Here is a 21,328-nt window from a genome sequence, read left to right as displayed (position 1 = left end):
GCACTTTCTGCAGACAAGCCCGCAGGGCCTGCGCCCTCCCGCAGGGCAATGCACCCACAGCCCGAGTTTTCGCGCCGGGGTTGGCCCGTCACTTCCCTGACGCCGGCACCCCTGTGCGGGTGGCGGCGGGACGAGCCGGGTGGGGCTGGAGCCCGGGAGGCCCGGCTCCCAACGCACGTCCCCCAGGCGGCCGGGCAGGCGCCGCGGGGCGGGCGGCGGGACCGGCCGGGGCCAGCCCGGGGCGGCGGGGCCGGGCCAGGGGACGGCCCCCTTCCCCTTGTTCCGCCCCGCTTCCGTCCAGGTAAGGGGCCAGGCCCCCCGAAGCCACTCCCCGCCGACACCCCCGAGCCCACGCGGGAGCTCCGGCCCTTTGCCCCCGCCCCGCCCTTCGCCCTCGGGGGCGACGGTCCACCGGGAGTGCCCTGAGCCGAGGCTGCCTGGTTGTTGCTTGTTTTCTTTCCGAGCCGGAAGTGCGCTTAGAAATCACGTGGGGAGGCAGCTGGGGAAACTGAGGCGTGGCGGAGCGCTGGGGCCGGCTCCTGTCTCCCAGCTCCTTAGCCTTAGCTGGCACCCAGCTCCTCCTTTGGTGAGTGAGGCCACTGCTCTGGTCCCGGGAGGAGAAGGTACTCGCTCAAGGTCACCCTGGGCTTCCCTGTTCCCACGCAGCTCCCCCGGCACCCCCCACCCCCTCTTTCCTTGCCCCTGTAGCCTCTGCGCTCATAGCAGACCCTCAAACTGCAGAAAGGCGCAGGCCCCCAGAGCTACAGGCCGGCCTGACTCCTCACCCAGCATCGGTTGTTAGAGGAGGGAAGAATTGCTGCTACTGACTTTAGGGTGGATTCTACAGCTCAGTAAACTGAGGCTCAGAGAGATGGGGTGATTTCCCCAAGACCACACAGCAAGGGAGAACAGGATAAGAACCTGGGTTCCCCCACCCTGCAGCCTGACCCAGTGCCTGGCACAGAGTAGGCCTTCACAGTGCCCTTCTCTGCCCTGCCCTGGGTCACACACAGCCAGGCTAGAGCCAGGGTCTTGGCCTAGAGCAGTGGTTCTCAACCTTCCTAATTCCGCCACCCTTTAATATAGTTCCTCATGTTGTGGTTGACCCCCAATTTCATTGTTACAAATTGAACATAATTAAAGCATAGTGATTAATCACAAAAACAATATGTAATTATATATGTGTTTTCTGATGGTCTTAGGCCACTCTTGTGAAAGGGTCGTTCGACCCCCAAAGGGATCGCGACCCACAGGTTCAGAACCGCTGGCCTAGAGGCTACTGACTAACACAGAATAGGAGTCAACAGGTTAGTTTTCCTTTTCCTAATCCAGTGTTCATTTCACTGCAGAAAACAGGAAACCCCTTTAGGGGCATCCATTCATTCATTCAGCAAATATTTATTGAGCACCTACTGTGTGCTGGTGTGTGCATTGTTTAGGCCCTGAGGATACAGCAGTGAGCAGACAAGTGCCGCCCTCCAGGAGTACACCCCAAAGAGTGGACTAGAACACTGCCCTTCAGTGGAGGGTGAGGGGGTGGGTATGGGGGGGGGGGGCAGGAGAGACTGGGCAGAGAAGAGAGACCATTGGAATCTTCCCACCCTGTGAAGTACGTAAAGAGGACAAAGAAAGACTGAATCTCACAGCCTCCAGCCCTCTGAGCCTTTGACCCTTGCTTGTTGGAGATGCTCTGCCAGCCTGAGCTTTCACCCCACTCCCAGGGGTTTGGGGGTGAGGGGGCTAGGTGGGTAGGGAGTGGTCCAAAGGAAGCCCCAAACCAAACCTCAGCGCCTGGCAGCCTGGCACTGCCACTTCCTAGCTGTGTGATCTTGTCACGCCACCTCTCTGGGCCTTTGCTTTCGAATACAGTGGGGGTCATAATACTTCATAGAGCTGATGATACTATGTCAAAATGCTTCCTAAATGGTAAATAAAGCACAATCCAAAGCGTGGCCTGTGTCAGAGGCCCTGTCAAGTCAGGTGTAAGCTAGGGTGTTTCTTTAGAGCAGCAGTCACCAACCTTTCTGACCTCACGGACCACCAGTGGTCCACGGACCACCGGTTGGCAACCGCGGCTTTAGAGGCTCTAGGAACCCTGCGGATAACCTGTTTCTGCTCTCAGTAAGAAGATGTAAGAGGCAGCGATGGGGGTGGCTGAGTTCCAGGCGAGGAGGCCGCCCGGCACTAGAAGTGGAATGCTCACATCACAGTCAGCACGGTAGCATTTGCAACCCTGACAGTCCTGCGTGCAGCATCAGACAGATGTGGGCTCAGGTCCCAGCTTTGTGGCTTCCTCACTGAGTCCTCTTGGACAGTGCTCTCATTTGTAAAATGCCTGTCTCCAAGGTTGTCATGAGGATGGAAGGAGCCACAAAGAGCCCTGTGCAGTGTCTGCCGCTCGCGGACCCTTTTTGCGTTTTAGGCCTAAGGCCCAGGAGCGGTTGGAGGGGCGCAGGTGACTGACTAGGTGACATAGCTCAGCGTGTGAAGCTTATCGAGGTCTGAGCCTGCCGAATTTCTCTGCCTGAACCCAGCTGTCCCTGCCCTGGTAACCACCAGGTGACAATGGTTGCTCAGCCACCTGGGCCTGCACATGTGGGACCTGAGAGGACTGCTGTACGTTGTAAACTGGGGTCTCAGATGAGATGGGGGGCACCTTTGCCTTGGATGTGGGATAGTGGGCAGAGGGGGGCTGGAGTGGGTCCAAACCACTTTCTTTTAATTTTTTTAAATTATTTTTTATAGTTTGTGTTTTTGTTGTTGTTAATCCTTACCCAAGGATATTTTTCCATTGATTTTTAGAGAGAGTGGAAGGGAGAGGGAGAAACAAAGAGAAACATCAATGTGAGAGAGACCCATCGATTGGTTGCCTCCTGCATGCACCCCAACCAGGGCCAGGGAACCTGCAACCAAGGTATGTGTTCTTGACCAGATTCGAACCCTGGACCCTTCAGTCCACGCGGGCCGACGCTCTATCCACTGATCCAAACTGGCTAGGGCCAATGCTCTTTCCAATTAACTACCCTCCGCTGGATCTGATTGTACCATCCTCTGTGTAAAACCCTGCTGCACCTGCGCATTTTCTTAGGGTGAAGAACAAAAGCCTTAGCATGGACCACAAGGCTCTACACAGCCTGGGCCCCACCTACGCTGGGCCTCCTCCAGCCTGTCTCTGAGCACGTTATCAATGGCCCTCTGTGCTTGAGGCACACGGCTCCCTTCCTCCCCCGAGCCTTTGCCCATGCTCGTCTAGACCACTCCTCCTCCCTGTCTCACTTTTCCTAGTTAACACCTCCTCATCCTTCAGATCTGAGTCCAAACTACACTAGTACCACAGGTCACAAGACGTCCCAGGGACATACGTGGGAGGTTTAGCTCAGGTGGATTTATACAGTCTTCACTGGGAGTAATTTCTGCCTGTACCCTGTACTCCACCTGGACCATAGCTCCCAGGCCTTCTGGGGCTGGTCCAAGTTCGCTTAGAGAGATGCTCAGTAATGAAATCTACCTTTAGGGGTAGCTCTTGAGCAAATATAGGGACCTCACTTTATATAAAACTGTATTGCCCTAACTGCTTTGACTCAGTGTTTAGAGCATAGGGTCCTGGGTTCGATTCTGGTCAAGGGCATGTATCTAGGTTGCAGGCTCTTCCCCATCCCAGGCTTTGGTCGGGGCTCGTGTAGAAAGCAACCAATCGATGTATTTCTCTCACATCGATGTTTCCCTCTCCCAATCCCTTCTACTGTCCTAAAAATCGGTGGGGGGAAAATATCCTCGGGTAAGGATTAACAAAACAAACAAAACTGTATTGTCCTTCAGCAAAAAATAATAATGAAGTTATTTCTTAGTTGTGGGGGCAGGTGTTTATTCATTCGATCTTTCACCTACTCTCCAGGCACTGTTCCAGGATACATCCGGGAACATGATACAAAAGCCACTGCCCTCATGAAGCTTTCCCTCGGGAGGGAGACAGACCACCAAAGAGCTGTAATCCATCATCAAGTGGTGGCAAATTCCATAAAGAAAAGTCACCTATCTCTGGGGGAGGGGAAGTGGTGGTACCCCCTGTTTTAGACCCAAATGAGTACCAAGAGAGCTCTGCTGGGGAGTTGGGGGAAGTCCAGATGTCCCAGCATCATCCACTGCTACCCTGACCCTCCTAGTCATGGGAACAGGCACAGAAGCCACCAGTCATTAAACCCGAGAGGAGGTGGGGTGGCCCAGACGAAGCCTCAGGGGCTTCCGAGGTGGCAGGCCCCACTTTAGCTGGACAAATCCGCCAAGTCTCATGGCAGTACCTGCGCCCCTTCAGTAAAGTGGGGAAGAACCTGGGTTTGAAGTCGCACAAGCCTGGGGGCTACATCCTGATACTGCCATTTGCTAGCCGTGCGGCCTGCACCTCTGAGCCTCAGTCTTCTCATCTGTAAAATGGGTACAGTGGTAGTCTTCCTCGTAAGGTTGTTGTGAGGCTGACATGGGGTCATGAGAGTAAACCCACTGGAAATATTCACGGATTTTATTATTAGACTGCTTTTGGGAAAGGGCACCATTTGGACATGAGGATCTACACGCAGGAAAAACAGCACAAGCTGAGGCCCGAGGTGGGAAACCCAGCATGGGCTGGAAGCAGTGGTGGCTCAGTTTGGCTCACAGCTGGCTGGAAGAAGGGGAGTAAAGGAAAATAAAGGTGAAAAGGCAGATTAGGCCCATCACAGAGATGCTTGGGGCTGGCTGAAAATGAGATGTTAGCCTGTGGACAGATGGGAGCTACTGAGATACATCTAATTTGGTGGTTTTCAAATTGTGTTTGAAATCTTTCTGGCCACTTGGCCAAAGAGAAGCAGTGTAGCATCATAGTTAAGATGGCTGCCTTAGGCCTAAGACCCAGGCACAAGTCTAAATTCCACATCACATGTCCCATGACCTTGACCTTCATTTCTCAGGGCCTCTCTGTCTGCATCTGTAAACTGGAGATAATAACACCTACACTGTAGGATTTTTAGGAGAAAACAAGATGATGTGTGAAAAGAGGTGGCACATGACTAACATTTACCAAGCATTTGCTGTTATGATTTTTAATTTTAAAAATTTAATTGTTATTGCCCGGCCGGCATGGCTTAGTGGTTGAGCGTTGATCTATGAACCAGGAGGTCACGGTTCCATTCCCAGTCAGGGCACATGCCCGGGTTTCGGGCTTGATTCCCAATAGGGGGCGTACAGGAGGCAGCTGATCAATGATTCTCATCATTGATTTTTTATCTCTTTCTCCCTTCCTCTCTGAAATTAAAAAATATATTTTTTTAAAATTTTAATTGTGATTAAAATACACAGCATAAAATTCAGTCTTAACCGATTTTTAAGTGTATAATTTAGTAGTTAGCGTTAGTATATTCACATTGTTGTGCAACCAATCTCCAGATCTTTTCAACTTGCAGGTTTGAGACTCCCTACCCATTAAACAACAACTCCTCATCCCCTCCCTCCTGCCTGTGGTAACCACCATTCTACTTCCTGCCCCTATTGATTTTGACTGAGTCCCTCATATAAGTGGAATCATAGAGTATTTGTCTTTTTTGTGACTGGCTGATTCCACTCAGCAACATGTCCTTGAATTTTACCCATGTTGTAATATGTCAGAAAGTCCTTCCTTTTTTAAGGCTGAGTAATGTTCCATTGTATATAGAGAACACATTTTGTTTGCCCATTCATCCATTGATGGACACTTGGGTTGCTTCCATCTTTCAGCTATTGTTAATAATGCTGCTGTGAACGTATTTGTACACCTTGCTGTACACCCTTTTTGAGACCCTGCTGTCAATTTTCTGAGGTCGACACCCAGGAATTATTTACAGCTATAATTTGAAGGCAGGGTGTTGGAGCCCTATGGAACAGTTTGAAAACCAGGGAGTCAAATGGACCATTATAGACAGTGCCATTTCTCCCCCTGGCTTCCCAGGCAGATTTGCCTCTTGAATTATTTTTTAATTATCCCAAGTGGAAACCACTATTCATTCAACAAATGTTTGTGTGCTTACATGTGGGCAGAGGGAGGTAGACAATAAGCCATAAACATAAACAAGTAAATGACATAGTGTGTCAGACAGTGATGTGTGTTCCGGAGCAAGCAAAGAGCCAGGTAAAAGGGCCTGGGATGAGGGGCTGGGACAGGGTAGCTTCAGTGAGCTGTGAGATTTGAGCCAAGGCTGGAAGGGGGTAAGGGAGTTGGCCATGTGGTTATCTGGGGGAAGAGTGTACCCAGCAGAGGGGACAGCCAAGGCAAAGGCCTTGAGGTGGGAATGTGCCTGATGGGATCCAGGATGGTGTCGCTGGAGCAGAATGAGCGAAGGGGACAGAAGAAGGAGGGCAGATTGCACGTGGCCCAGGGGTGAGGAGGGAGTCAGAGGTTTGTAGCAGAGAAGGGGCGTGATCTGACTTCAGGCTGGGTGCTGTGTGGTGGATAGCTAGGGGTGAGGGCAAAAAGAAGTGGGAGACTGGGGTGGAGGCTCCTGCCAGAGAGATGATGGCAGCTTGTGTGTGAGTCGGGGAAGAAGGCACATGATAAATGGGGACAAAATGTTATGGAGCCTGGGTACCCACCCTGGTGGCATCCTGTCACCCCAGCACCCCGCCCGTCCTCCACATTGCTGAGTGAGGCTGGGATGGGAACTTTTTGTGCCAACATTCCTTTTTTCTTCTAAGGTGTAGTGGGATTGTCCAAAACCCTCTGGGTTCTCCTCAATGGGATCTGTTGCCATGGAGACCTCCTGAGATCCTGCATTTACCAGTGGCTTCCAACTTAACTTCCAGATAGAGGTATGGAATGAATGGGTTTCTCTCCCAAATTGCTGGCAAGGGGAATGGGGAGTAAACTGGGCCTGCCTCGAATCCTCCATTCTGAGACCATCTCGTGTGTGTGTGTGTGTGTGTGTGTGTGTGAACTTTGATCTACAGTCTTCGGAGTTTCTGGCTGAAATCAGTGCTATAGCTCTATTTTTTTATAAAGGATTTCTTCAACTAGATGCTTTCCTTCTCCTTGGCTCCAGAACAATTAGACAATTAGTTCTCGGCCTTCCTGTGACACTGTAGCCATCTCTCTAGTAGAAATGCTCGTTTTATTGTACTGCAGACTCATTTAAAAATGCAGTTAACCAGAAACGAGAAAGAGAACAACACATACACATAGGCACAGGCACATCAAATTTGTCGTTGGCCTTCACTGGCTGCTCCAAGTTCAAAAAAAGTAAAATAAAGCCCATCAGTGTAGCATGTAAGAAAAACAAAAGTAATTTATTCTTGCATGTGATCTTCTAAGGACCCAGGTCATGGGGTTTTAAGGGCGATTGAAAAGATTTTCAAGGATGATATTGATCATATTTGATTCTCTCCTCGATGCTGACCTCAGAATTTTTCATCTTCCTGAGAAGAAACCCCACGTATTGTTTATGGCGTTAGTCAACAAACACTGGCTGAACACCTACTGTGGGTGCTTGCAGACTAAGGATAGATATTTGTGGAATGTCTGTCTACCCCCACTTCTGACAAAAATAACGCAGCCAGTGTTTTCTTTGGTGACGGGTAATGTGACTGGCAAAAATCATAGTCGTAGGGCATCAAAACAAGGTCCTATACAGAGTAGTCCCTGTCCATCCCATAGCTGGTCTTTGCAGTTTGGCCACGGGTCAGTGTTCGCTTGCTCTTCTCACTGTGTCTTTGTTGTTTCCCTGAGAGTCATGGCTCTTCAGGGTCAAGTGCAGGCCTTGGTGTCTTGGTGACCATATCCTGATCAGACCAAGGGGCAGAGACCCCTGAGGACCAGTATGCAGTTCAGTTGGCACATCCCCTTACCCCACAGCTGCCACACACTCCCACAGCTGGAATAGTTTGGGGCCCAGCCCATCTGACTGGACAGTCCATAGAGTTGGAACCCTGGGCACCTCCATCCCACCATCGTGGATGGCTGGAAATTCCTGTCTGTCCTGCCAATCCTTATCCTTTTTGTTGATAACAAAACCTGTTGGTTAGAGGAATGGGACTTACTAGTAACTGTGACCTCAGCCCTACAAGGCTTGGCTGGTCCGCACAGGGCCAGGACTTTCTGAGATCAAGAACAGAATTGCCATTTTTAATTAAAGCTATTTTTTCTATGATAAAAGCACCAATAAGCTTGTGACAGAAAGTGTTAAAAATACAGAAAAATGGAAAGAACAAAAACCAGTTACTTCTTGTCCCACAGCCCTACCACTGAGAGACAATGATCATGAACATTTTGATGTATTTCCTTATGATCTTCTTGCTCCATGAAACAGTTTTTAAAAACAACTGGAATTGTATCACATAGACAGTGGCATGCTCTTCACCACCTCTCTGAAAAATAAAATCCCTCATTGGTAACAATTGCCAATTTCTGTGGTGTAAAGACTCCCGTCGTGACCTGTTTCCAGGCACTGGCCTCACTTCTCACCAGCCAGTAGGAGCCTGTAGCAGCACACCCTATTATAATTTAAAATCGTGTCTATTTTTTCCTGATTTTAAAATCAGTACGTATTCATGATTAAAAATTCGTAAAGCAGAAAAGTAAAAGGAAAATTTAAAATAATCCAGAATCAATCCTTCCCCCTGCTTAGAGACAGCCACGGTCACCATCCTGATGCAACTCCTAACAGTCCCCTTGCCTATGGATAGAGACATAAATAAAATAATTTTAATTTTCTCCTAAGTTCAAAAGTAGTGCATATAAATGGCAGAAAGTTGGGGAATCCAGAGAAGTCTCTGGCATCTCAACTTGGGAAATAATCTTGGAGGATATTCTCCCAGCCATTTTTCTTCTCTGCACTTTTTCAGATGGTTGGACTCGTAGCTTGATTCTCTGAGTTTGTAGGGCTTGGTACAGGCACATTCCTATGCCCCATAGAAGGTGAACATCCAGCGGAAGGGTGTTATCACTGATAACTTACTAAAAACCCTCCGGAGGCTTAAAGAGGCAGAAAATAATATTGTAGTTCCTTGGAATGAAAACAGGCCGTTAGGATGAAGTTCAGGTTATTTGAAGCTTTGGGGAACCCTGGGTTTGGGGTTCTGGGATATCCCTGGGTCATTCCAGACACTTGGCCCTTGTTCCATCTCTGTCCTTCATCTGATGCTCAATGGGAGGGTAAGAATAGGAGAGAAATAACCAGGAAAATCTAGCTCTTGCTTAAGCCCCCAAAACTAGTTCGTTCATTCATTCATTCATTCACGTAGGAGGCATTTTCTGATCACGCAGTCTATGGAAGGTAAGCGTTGGGCATGGGAATGGAGGGATCAGGTTCCTGGCCTCTACTACCAGGCTAACCAAGGAGTTAGTGCAGCAACCACAGCTCAGGGCACGAGGAGTTAGAACAGACAGTTCCAGCAAAGTCCAGGGCTGCCTGCAGCCCTACTGAGAAAGGCATCCCAGGTAGCGAGACCTGGGGGGCAAAGGCCCAGAGGAAAGTAGTAGCAAGGCTTCCTGAGCCTGGGGAACCGGATCCCCGTCTCCCATAGGCCTCCAGACTCCACACCCTGTGGACCGCAGGCTGGTTTTTCTGGTTTGCGCCTCCAGGACAATTGCATATTTCCCAGAAGGACAATTTGCATATTTCCCAGAAGGAAGAACCATCCAGAAGCTGACAGCTGTTTTGAGACCTTGAGGGGAGGCCCACAGTTGTTTCTTGAAATCTGGGTAAATATTATCTAAGGTTTCTGTCCCTTCAGAACCCTCATCATTGTTTTTTAAATGGTCTTATTGTAAATGTTCTGAGTTTACACATTGTTGTCTGCCCCCTAGAATGTAGCTCCGTGATGGAGGGTTGTTGTCTGTCTGTCTTAATCCCCGCTGTGTCCCCAGCATGCAGGACAGTCCTGGCACATAATAGGGCGATACGTGTTTATTAAATTAACTCACTGGTTAATTCTGGGAGGTGGTGAATTTTTAGTTTTAGTTTACTTAGACCTTAAGAAAAGGTCTTTCAGATTCTATAGGGACACCCCACTGCTTTTTATTTTTTAACTTTTTATTTTAAAATAATTATAGACTACAGGCAGTCGTAAAAATAGTATGGGGAGGTCCTGCATATCCTCACAGCTCCCCGCATGGCCGTGGCCTTACAATTAAGTCTGGCTCCTTAGCTGGGAGAACTTGGTCGGCCAGGGTGTGGCCCTGGTAGCATCCCCTCCAACCTCATCTACCCCTCCACGCCCACTCGTTCAAACCCTGGCTGCACTGAGCATCTTCATGATTCTTAAAAAGCATTTCCTCCCTTCTACCTCTGGGTCTCGACATGTGCTATCCCCTCTGCCCAGAACATGTTCTTCCTGCCCACCCCACCCCACCCCTATCTGACACCACCTTCTCCAGGAAGCCAATTCTATGTTCCAGGCCCCTTCTTTTTACCCCTCTATATGTATTTCCTCCTTCACAGCATTTATTCCGCTGATTTGTCGCCCCGGACAGGGGGCGAGGGGGAGAGGGGGGTTACAGTTGTTCATATATAAAATAGTACAATAATTACTAAATAATAGTACAAAATAAACTCTGAGTTTCGAGTGCTCATGACTGTAAACCTACTTTTGCCCCCTGTATATACCCCTCTCCCTTGTGGTTAGAAGCAGGCCAGCTCATGCTTCTCTGATTAGAAGGTTGTTTATTCTTTTTTTTTTTAAATATATTTTATTGATTTTTTACAGAGAGGAAGGGAGAGGGATAGAGAGAGAAACATCGATCAGCTGCCTCCTGCACACCCTCTCCTGGGGATGTGCCTGCAACCAAGGTACATGCCTTTGACTGGAATCGAACCTGGGACCCTTCAGTCCACAGGCCGACACTTTATCCACTGAGCCAAACCAGTCAGGGCTATTCTTTTTTAAAAATATGTTTTTATTGATTTTTAGAGAAAGAGGGAGAGAGAGGTAGAAACATCTAAGAGAGAGAAACATTGATCAGCTGTCTCCTGCAAGCCCCTGAGGAGGATCAAGCCCACAACCCGGGCATGCACCCTGACCAGCAATCCAACCACTGACCTCATGGTTCATGGGTCGACACTCAACCAACTGAATCACACCAGCCGGGCAAGGTTGTTTAATCTTGAACTAAAAACCAATGTGGGCCTCCCTAGAGATCAGCCTAATAAAACACCGTCTTGGGTAATTAGCACAATTACCGCAGCCTCTAAATTGAAAATATCTCCTACTAGTGTTTGGTATGTCTTCACTTTCTTGAAGATGATGGAGTTCTTAATTTTAATGAGGCTGATTTATCAATCTTTTCTCTCAGCGTTGATAATTTTTGTGTCCCATTAAGTAACCTTTGCCTACCCCTGGCTGCATTGCTCACTGGATTTCTTTCCTGCAGGACTGGAAATGGCCACATGGGACAGATCCAGCCCCAGGCTGCATCAGGAGGCTGAGCCAGCTGTGGAGGGGGACCCACATCTGCCCACGGGTCGGGAGTTGTCCGAGGCCAACCGCTTTGCCTATGCCGCCCTCTGTGGCATATCCCTGTCCCAGCTATTTCCAGAACCTGAGCAAAGGTGAGTGCTATTGCCCCACAGAGGGAAGGTCCTGCTTCCTCAGAGGCACCAAGCAGCCTACAATGTATTGTGGGACCCTATAAAAAGGAGAAAGTCATTGTCCTTGCCTTTAAGGCGCTCACAGCCTGATAGGGGGATATGACATCTCATTCAGCACTCACTCACGCATACTTTCACCAAGCATTTTCTGAGCACCTACTGTGTGCCAGCCATCATTTGAAGTACATGGAAGGTATAGATGAACAAGGCAGACAGAATCCCTGCCCTCAGGTATGACACAGTTTAATAGGGGAATGAGATATTTATTCATTCATGTGACATGCACTTATTGAATTCCTACTGTGTGCTGTGTGTCCACAAGACCCTTTTCAAGCATGTCAAACTCAAAGGCTAATACGGGCCAAATAAACAAGGTTTAAGTTTATGTGGGCCGCAAAAAAACCCAAAAGCTTCAATTTTCGTAGTAACGTAGGTTTATTTCGATAGAGACATGCTGAATACAAAGGGCTGAAATAAATGAATAATCATTAGCATAAAATAATAGAACATTTTAATAAAAATTAATATTTTCTTGAACATTAACTTACCAGACACTGAATAACTGCACAAATTAATAAGCGTATGCAAATAAACCTATTTTTCTTGTTCTCTGAAAGCGAAATATTTCCTGTTGCGCACACCAAACAAGTCAGTACAAGACTAATGACGTGGCGATCGGCTGCTAAAATATTCGCTGCTAGTATTAGTGGAGAGAAATGGTGCGCCTGCGCATAAGGTGCATAAGGGAAACAAATGCAACATGATTATAGTAATCAGTCATTAGCGAACGTTGTAGTTCGTTATTAATAATTATGTATAACAGGATATTGTAAAAATTAAGTTATGAAATTTTTATTAAAACGTTTCTTACATACCGTTATATTGGCTGAGCCGCAAAAATATTTGTTGTGGGCTGCATGCGTCCCGCAGGCCACGAGTTTGACATGCTTGCTGTAGATAAAACAAAGAAGAGTAATTAAAGGGAGGGTACATACCTGACTGATTGTAATAACGGACAGATGGGGTGTCATGGGAGCAAAAGAGTGACAGTAATTCACAGTGTTAGTATCTGCCTTTGTCAATATCTAGCACGTGCATTAGATGTATATTTAAATTTCTAATAGCAGACTTGTTAAGAGCTCAGGCTTTGGCCTTGAAGGGCTTCAAGGATTCTATGGGGAAAGAGTTTAGAGGCGGGAGGAGGCCAGTGAGGAGGCTGATGGAGTCATTGGGGAAACCAGGACAGTGACCGAGAGGTGGAGGGATTCTAAATGTGTAACAGTTAGGACTGATTCAAACCTAACTGTTAGGTCTGACAGAATGGGCTAATAATACTCACCCTTGCAGGGTGATTACAAGAATTAAATGATTGAAGAAAGGTGGTCAAAAGGTACAAACTTTTGTACAAGATAAATAAGTACTGAGAATGTAATATACAGCATGACTATGTCAACACTGATGTGTGATACACAGGAAAGTCGTTAAAAGAGTCAATCCTAAGAGTTCTCATCGAAAGGAAAACACTTGTTCTTTTTATTGTATTTATATGAGGTGCTGCAAGCCAACTAAAGTTATTGTGGTAATCATTTCACAATATATGTAAGTTAAACCATCATGCTGTATCCCTTAAACTTACACAGTTATATATATATATATATATATATATATATATATATATATATATATAAAATGGCGGGGGGGGGGGGCGGATTAGATGAGATAATGTAGCACAGTGCCGGCACATAGTAGGTGCTCAATAAATGTACTGGTTACTTGCTAACTCTGGGACTTACTGTATTTGCCCCAGTTCCCTCATCTGTAAAATGGATGAACTTACTTCTACCAGTCAGGGTATTTGGAGCTGCAAGTAACAGGACACTGTACTAAAAGAGATTTAAAGAATAGACGGGGAATAGATCTGAGCTCATTTAGGGAATAGATTTTTTCCCTCCTCAATAGGAAATCAAAAAGCTTGATTCAGTGTCTCAGAAAGCCTTTCGGTTGGCTTCTCTCCATCTCTTGGCCTTCCCCTCCTGATCACAACAACATGGCTGCTGCAGCTCCACACATCGCATCCTCACAGGAAAAGGCCCAAGACACAAAGGAGGAGGGCCAGGATTCCCCTCAAGTCTCTCTCATCAGGGAGGAAATCTTTCCCAGAATATGCCAAGAAGGCTCTGGCTAGATCCAGTCACTTGCCCAAGCCTCACCTGCAGTGGGGGTGGGGGGCGGCGCTGGGGAAAAATCAAGGCACTTGCCATTCCTAACCTCCACATGAGAGGTGGGCTCTGCTGGGGAGTTACTGCCTCAGAGAAGCAGCATCCTCAGAGCGGGTGCTCGTGGGGAGGGAATGTGTGGGTGGCCCCGCAGAGCCTGGCGCAGAGCTACTGCCCAACAAATATTGGATATTCCCATCATTAATAATGGAATCACATGCTCTATCTGGAGATTAGACTATGTCTTATTTGATATTCTGTTCCCAAGCAAGCCCGGAGTCTTATAAATGAGGGAGAGAACTCTGGTGTACTTTTGGTCACAATAACCAGATGTTATATAAACCCTAGACACGTGTGGCCCGCCCTTGTGCCTGGGGACTTGCCTAGGAGAGCACATAGGAAAGTGGGTTATTGTCCTGGGTCTCCCCCCATCCCCCCTTCCCCATGAGTTCTAAGCACATGGGGCTGGAAGCATTTGCCTTGGGGCATTCCTTCCTGAGAGTGTCTGATTCGGTTTCTTTCCACATGGCTGATCTTGGTTTTCCTGGGCCCAAAACACGTTTTAAAGACAGCCTCAATCTTCTTATAGCTGTTGGCTTCAGTAATCTTAAGAAAACACTCTGCGGCTGTTGTTGTCCACATGGGGTATAAAAGCAAGCCTTTAAAATACTTCTTACCATGCTGTAAATGTCACAGGCGCTGTTTTCCACGATTAATTCTATTTATTAAGCACGGAGATACGCATGAGTAGAGCAGGTCGACAGACGTTTCCTGTAGAGGATGTGGTATTTTAGCTTGCAGGCCGTGTGGGCTCTGCCCCAGTCCCTCAGCTTTGCTGTTGCAGCCTAAATGCAGCCCGACACAGTCGGTAAAGGAACGGGTGTGACTGACTGCTCCAATAAAACTTAATCTACGGAACGGGCTGCAGGCCAGATGTGGCCGCCTGGTGGTGTGCGGGCCCCTGGGGAGTAGGAGGAGCTCTGGACTCGAGTTCAGGCTCCTGGACCCCAGGTGCAGCTCTGCCCTTCGCATCTGTGGCGCCCTTGATAAGGCGTTTAATCTCTGCGGCCCAGGGCCGTCCCTGCGAGGTTCGGTGAGGATGAAAGGGAATGTTGGATGCACCCGCTCAGCCAGCGCCTGGCACCGGGTGAGGCCCAGGGCTGTAATCCCTGGAGAGGGCAGTCCCTGCAGTGGGTAAGCATGGCCTCTGGGGCCAGACAGTTGTGGCCTTGAACCCTGGAGCTGTCCCATGACCCCTCCGGGTCTGGGTGTCCTTATATCTAGAATGGGGGTGAAAGCAGTGCCTCCCTCCCTCATGGGGATTGGTGGGAAGGAAACAGGCAGTGTGCTTAAAGCACTTAGCATAGGGAATGAGGGATCGTTGCTCTGTGATTGTCATCGCTGCTGTTGATTTTCTTGTATCTCAGTGAGACCACCCACCACTTTAGAAGCAGTTCCCGAGGCCCTGCCAGTCTAAAATGCTGTCTGTTATTTGATAGGTTGTTGTATTGCTCATTAAAGAAACACATATAGAGCGCCTTATATGTGCCAGGTATTATTCTAAACACACGACAAATGTTAAATTTTAACAACCCTATGAAGTAGATTTCGTCATTATCACCTCTGTTTTACAGACAAAGAAACTGAGGCCCAGAGAGGTTAAGGAACTTGTCCAAGGTCACACAGCTAGTGGCAGAGCTGGGATGTGCACCAGAGTTCATGCTCCTAACTTGCCTCCACTCTTGTGAGGAGATGCTTCTCTGCATCCAAGACCTTCTTCGTGGACACAGGGCCACGCTGCTGCCCTCAGCCCTGCGCCCTTTCTGCAGTTACGTTTACCCCTAAGTGCTGTTCAGTTCACCGAGTCATCCCTTGGCCCCCGTACACACCCACATACCATCCCGGGTAACCCCAGTAATTGCAGCAAGTTCTATCATAATAATTGCAGTAGCAGTAGCTAACATTTATTGAGGGTTATCGGGTGCCAGGCGCTGTGACCGTGTCATTTAATCTTTACAAACCAACCTATGAGGTAGGTCCTATTACCATCTGTCTTTTTTTTAAATTTATTTTATTGATTTTTTACAGAGAGGAAGGGAGAGGGATAGAGAGTTAGAAACATCTATGAGAGAGAAACATCGATCAGCTACCTCCTGCACACCTCCTACTGGGGATGTGCCCGAAACCAAGGTACATGCCCTTGACCGGAATCGAACCTGGGACCTTTCAGTCCGCAGGCTGACGCTCTATCCACTGAGCCAAACCGGTTAGGGCTTACCATCTGCATTTTACAGCAGAGAAAAATGAAGAAAAGAGAGACAAAGAAAAGACATGAAGGGGACTCTCCCAGGGGACCGTAGTGCCTGACTCTGCACCCTGTTCACTGCCTCCCTTGGCCGGCTTATAAATGAAAGAAATGACGCTAGCTAACGTAAGCTGAACAGCTACTCCATACCAAGCCCTCCTCTGGGTGCTTCATATGTATCATCTCATTTAACCTCAAATAACCTTATGAAGTTTCTCTCTCTCTCTCTCTCTCTCTCTCTCTCTCTCTCTTTTTTTTTTTAGTCTGTTTTTACTGATTGTAGACAGAGAGGAAGGAAGAGGAGAAGAGAGAGGAGAAAAACATCAATCAGCTGCTTCCTGCACGTCCCCTACTGGGGATTGAGCCCCAAATCTGGCTATATATGTACCCTGACCAGGAATTGAACCAGCAGCCTTTTGGTGCACAGAACGATGCCCAACCAACTGAGCCACACTGGCCAGGGCTGAAGTTGATCTCTTAAACCCATTGCAGATAAGGAAACTGAGGCACAGAGAAGTCAAGTTACTTTTGCAAGGTGCTCCATCGCTCAGATGCCCCTTTAAGAATGAAAGACTTTCTCCGAAACCGGTTTGGCTCAGTGGATAGAGCGTCGACCTGCTGACTGAAAGGTCCCAGGTTCGATTCCGGTCAGGGGCGTGTACCTTGGTTGCAGGCACATCCCCAGTAGATGTGCGGAAGGGGGCTGATCGATGTTTCTCTCTCATCGATGTTTCTAGCTCTCTATCTCTCTCCCTTCCTCTCTGTAAAAAATCAATAAAAAAATAAAAAAGAATGAAAGACTTTCCCCCAGCACCGCCCGGGCCTGTGGCAGCGGAAGAGAGACCCCTTGCCCAAGGTTCTTTGCCCTCCCTGGGGCAGCCTTTATCCGATGACCGGCCCTCGCCCCACACCGCAGCTCTGAAGGGTCACTCATCTTCAGAACTCCCGGCAGGGTTGCCTGAAGCTTCCGTGGAGGCTGCCTGGCAACTCCGCTGCTCCCCCGCCCCCTCCGGCATCCTCCCTGACCTCCCACAGGCACTGATCCCAAGAGGATCCCAATAGTCATTTCAGAGCTGCCTCCTGGGGACCTGGACTGTCACAGTGGTGGGCCAGGATTGGAACCTGAGCTTTTCACTGCTCCTGCCAAGGGCCTGGCCTGCAGCAATCTCTCCACTCGGCTTCGGCCGCCCCAGCTCTAAGGACTGGGATGGGTGGGCTGCCTGGGATCCGTGGGGCTGGGACCAGGTGGTGCAAGCAGGAGGCCTTCTGACATTGTCCCTGCCATCAAGGAGCTCTGCTTGTCCCTAGGAGGCCTGATTTCACCCAATCTGGCTAGAACTAGGGGAGTAGAACCCAGTATAGGGAGCCCAGGACAGTGGGGTCGAGGCAGGCTGGGCTGCTGGGTTTAGAGATAGGCCTGACTCTGGGCTGGTGTGATCACCTCCTAACTAACGCCCCTGCTCCGCATCTCCTGCCCGCCCACCGCTGCTCACCATTCTCGCTGCCATGAGCGGTAACTTGGAGCCAAAGCCTGATGCAGACTCTGCCTCTGTCCCCAAAGTGCCATGTGCTTCCTGCAGCCATGCTCAGCTCCGAGGGCTCCTTCTCCCCTAGAGCGATCCAGCCACCCTCCATCCAGGGACTCCTGTGGGACCCCAATGCCTGCCGTGGAGAGAGGCCCACGGGGGCGGAGGGCATGGGGAGGACAGACTCGTCCGCTGCGCTTTATCTGCTTCTGAGTGGCCGACTTTTCCCGAGAAAGCACATCCTGGGTGGTCTCCACAGCAGCCAGTCTCCTTCTGTGGGAACCCTTTTCTAGTCGCTGCTCCTCACCTCCCCAGGCCGGTCTGGGGCTCCCTCTCTGGGCTCATCAGGGCTCGATTCCTGCCCTCTCCTCGCAGACCACACGCCACTGGGATGACTTTGTTATTTCCCTGTGGCCCTGCGCTGTGAGCTTCTCATCAGAGGCTGCATCTCGCTCATCTCTGGCTCCTCGGCCCCCAGCACAGCCCCGGCCCAGGCCGGCCCCGGGCACATGGTCAGGAACGGCTCGCTGGCCTCCTTCCTATGGTTTACCAGCCTCTTTGGTCAAAGGTTTGGTGGGGGAAGAAGCTAGAATCCCACCACCTGAAATTAGGTTTTGGCTCCTCTGTCTCCCGTGGACCGCAGTCGCCATGGTTTTGGGTGTGTTGGCTGTTCACATCATGAACGTGACTAACCTAAGCTTCCCAATGGCCTTGAAGTGCAAGTCTGGAAGCTGTCGGATCTGCATCGTGTTTGTCTTTCAGCTCCTTCTGCATAGAGTTTGTGACGGGCCTGGCGAAGTGGCTGGAGTTGTCCGAAGCCGTCCTGCCCACCATGACTGCTTTTGCCAGCGGCCTGGGAGGCGAAGGAGCAGACATGTTTGCTCAGATTTTAACGAAGGACCCCATCTTGAAGGACGACCCATTGGTGATCACCCAGGTACACCCACCACCAGGTGGCAGCTGCCAGGGGAACCAGAACAAATGGTTTTCTAAGTCAGGCTGAAAACTGCTCCTAGGGGGGTGGGGGAGTTGGAAGATAAAATACTTCATCAGAATATCGTATGATGATCATCATCATAGCTATGTTAAATGATCATTAGTGAATATCTACTATTGATTTAATGTATTACTTAAATAGTGTTTAGTACGTGCTAGTACCTTTACAAGTATTAACTCATTTAATTCTCAAAGCAACTTTAGGAGGTTGGTGGTGTGAGCATTCCCATTTTCTAGATGAGAAAACTGAGGTACAGGGAGATTAAGGAACTTGTTCAAGGTCAGGCAGCTGGCAGGTGGCTGAGCCCAGATTGGAACCTTGCCACTCTGACTCCAGAGCCCCGGCTCCTGGGGCCAAGCTGTGGTGCTTTTGTGCAGAAGCAGCAGCTTTGCTGTGTGTCCTTGGCCATGTCACTCACCGGCTCTGTGTGCAGTTAAAACAGGCAGCTTGGGACACGGGCTGTTGGTGGGTCGACTGAGCAGGTTTAAAACAGCCCTTCCTCTCCTTCGTTTCACTCGCTGGAATGCTCACACACTCATTGGTTTGCTTACTTGTTTGTCTGGCTCAGCACTAGAGTCTGAGGCAGAGATATTGTCTGTCTTGCTCTCCCACTTAGTAAGAATCAATACGTATGTGTCAAATGAGCAGGCTGATTACATAGCAACTTATTGCCAATTTCTGCTATTTTTCCCCAGGACCTGCTGAGCTTCTCACTCAAGGATGGTGAGTTGGTTTTCTACGCTCTGTAAATTGTGGGTGCTCGTCTTCACCCGGTAAAGCCAGTGATGGGCTGCCACCGGTGGCCTGGTTTCCTGTGGGCATTTTGGTACAAGGAAGGAAAGGGAACCCCTTTCAGTCGGGGAGCCGGGAGCACTTCATTCGTGCCAAGCACTATGTGGCACTTCTTTGCGGTTATTTCATTTATTCCTCGCAATGCCTGTGGTTTTACCTCCTAAGTAGTTCTTGAATCCGGCCCCGTCTTCATCTACACCCACCACCCTGGCCTGAGCCACCATCAACCCCTCCTGGATGACAGCAGGGGTCTCCTCACGGGTCTTCCTGCCATCAGTTTGGCCTCCACCCTGCAGCTCAGATGATCTTCCTGCACATCGACAATGCTGCCTCCTGGCTCCTACCCACGGCCACCCCTGCTGCCTCCTGGTGGGCTGGCTCCTTCACCTCCTCCTCTCTTACCACGCACGCCCTCCCCTCTTCCCAGGCCGGCCTCCCTGAGTGCACCCTGCTCCTGGCACCATGGGTCTTTGCACGTGCCCCTCCCCTGGCTGGAGAATGTCCTGCTCCTCTTGCCCGGGTGCTCTCTCCCTCCCCCTCATCCCTCCCCTCAGCCATCACTTCCCAGGGAAAGGCCCTGGCACGCCTCGGTGTGATGTCAGCCACGGTTGCCGTTGGACACCTCGCTGCACGCTGCTTTGCTTGGTAACTGGCTTGCCCTTCAGACCGTAAGCTCCATGGGGGCAGAGCCATGCCCGGTTTTCTTCACCACATACTTCCAGCTCCTGCACATAGTAAACACTCCGCAAACATCTGCTGGATGAATTAATAGGATGGATCCTCGTGTTCTGTTTTGTGGATGAGGAAGTGGGCTCAGAGAGGTTAAGCAATTTACCCACGCTTGCTCAGTAAGTGGCAGTTCAGGATTTCACTACATTCGTTTCCTAGGGCTGTCGTAACAAAGTACCTGCGATGGGTGGCTTAAAGCAACAGAAATTTATTCTCTATAGTTCTGGAGGCCAAAAGTGTGAAAGCAAGGTGTCAGCAGGATCCTGCTCTCTCCGAAGGCTGTAGACGAGAATCCTTCATGCCTTTAGCTGCTGATCGCTCCAGGTGCTCCTTGGCTGTGGCTGCATCTCCTTGGCTTGTGGCTGTATCACTGCAGTCTCTGCCTCCGTCCTCCAGGGCTTCTCCTCCTCCTTCCTTTCCTCTCCTCTGCATGTCTCTTATAAGGACGTTGTACAAGGTGACTTCACCTTGAGGTCTTTAACTTCATTACAGTAGCCCGCCCCCCTCACCTGCAGTTTCACTTTCCCTGGTTTCAGTTACCCATGTTCTTCCACAGTTTGACAATATTAAATGGAAAATTCCAAAAGTAAGCATTTCATAGGTTTTAAATTGCACGCCGTTCTGAGTAGTGTGATGAAATCCTGAAGTCCTGCTCTGTCTGGCCTGAGCTGTGAATCATCCCTTTGTCCAGCATATCTATGCCATATATGCCACCCTCCCATTACTCACAGACTAGCCATCTCAGTTATCAAATTGTTTATCAGAGAGCGAGAGAGACCACCGTCATATAACTTTTATTACAGTATATTGTTATAATTGTTCTAGTTTCCTATTAGTCATTGTTTCTCTCTTACTGTGCCTAATTTATAAATTAAAACTTCCTCATAGGTCTGTATGTAAAGGAAAAAACGTGGTATATATAGAGTTCAGTACTATCTGCAGTTTGGCATCCACTGGGGGTCTCGGAACAGTGTCATAGGTGGGCCATCTATTCAAGTCCCTCCCCATAAGCTCCATGAGCGCAGGGCCTTGTCTGGATTGCATATCATCGCATCTCAGCATCTACAGCACTTTTGGGCATACGGGTGGGCATTTAGTACTGGATGGATGGATGGATGGATGGACGGATGAAAGGATATATGAATGCATGCCTACATGGATGGATGGATGGATGGATG

The 21,328-nt window shown here is 49.2% G+C and overlaps 1 protein-coding gene across 7 annotated transcripts in view; it reads left to right on the top strand.

Annotated features, from left to right (window-relative positions):
- Nucleotides 1-1,454: 1,454 nt before the first annotated feature.
- Nucleotides 1,455-21,328, top strand: part of TMCO4 (transmembrane and coiled-coil domains 4) — a 65,544-nt gene continuing 45,670 nt past the window's right edge. Inside the window, exons 1-5 of one of the 7 annotated variants that reach the window (XM_023758331.1) lie at nt 1,455-1,528; nt 6,706-6,813; nt 11,369-11,546; nt 18,395-18,569; nt 19,325-19,352. In XM_023758331.1, the coding sequence (XP_023614099.1) occupies nt 11,377-11,546; nt 18,395-18,569; nt 19,325-19,352 (373 nt within the window). In that variant the 5' untranslated portion in view covers nt 1,455-1,528; nt 6,706-6,813; nt 11,369-11,376. Of the gene's footprint in view, nt 1,529-4,541; nt 4,668-6,705; nt 6,814-9,607; nt 9,701-11,368; nt 11,547-15,510; nt 15,707-18,394; nt 18,570-19,324; nt 19,353-21,328 lie in introns of those variants that run through there. The other 6 variants (XM_023758336.1, XM_023758330.1, XM_023758333.1 and 3 more) reach the window with 6 other exon arrangements.

Source organism: Myotis lucifugus, unplaced genomic scaffold (genome assembly GCF_000147115.1).
Source record: "Myotis lucifugus unplaced genomic scaffold, Myoluc2.0 scaffold_128, whole genome shotgun sequence".
Classification (NCBI taxonomy): domain Eukaryota; kingdom Metazoa; phylum Chordata; class Mammalia; order Chiroptera; family Vespertilionidae; genus Myotis; species Myotis lucifugus.
Note: the sequence above shows the minus strand (reverse complement) of the source record. Positions and strands in the feature narration are given on the sequence as shown.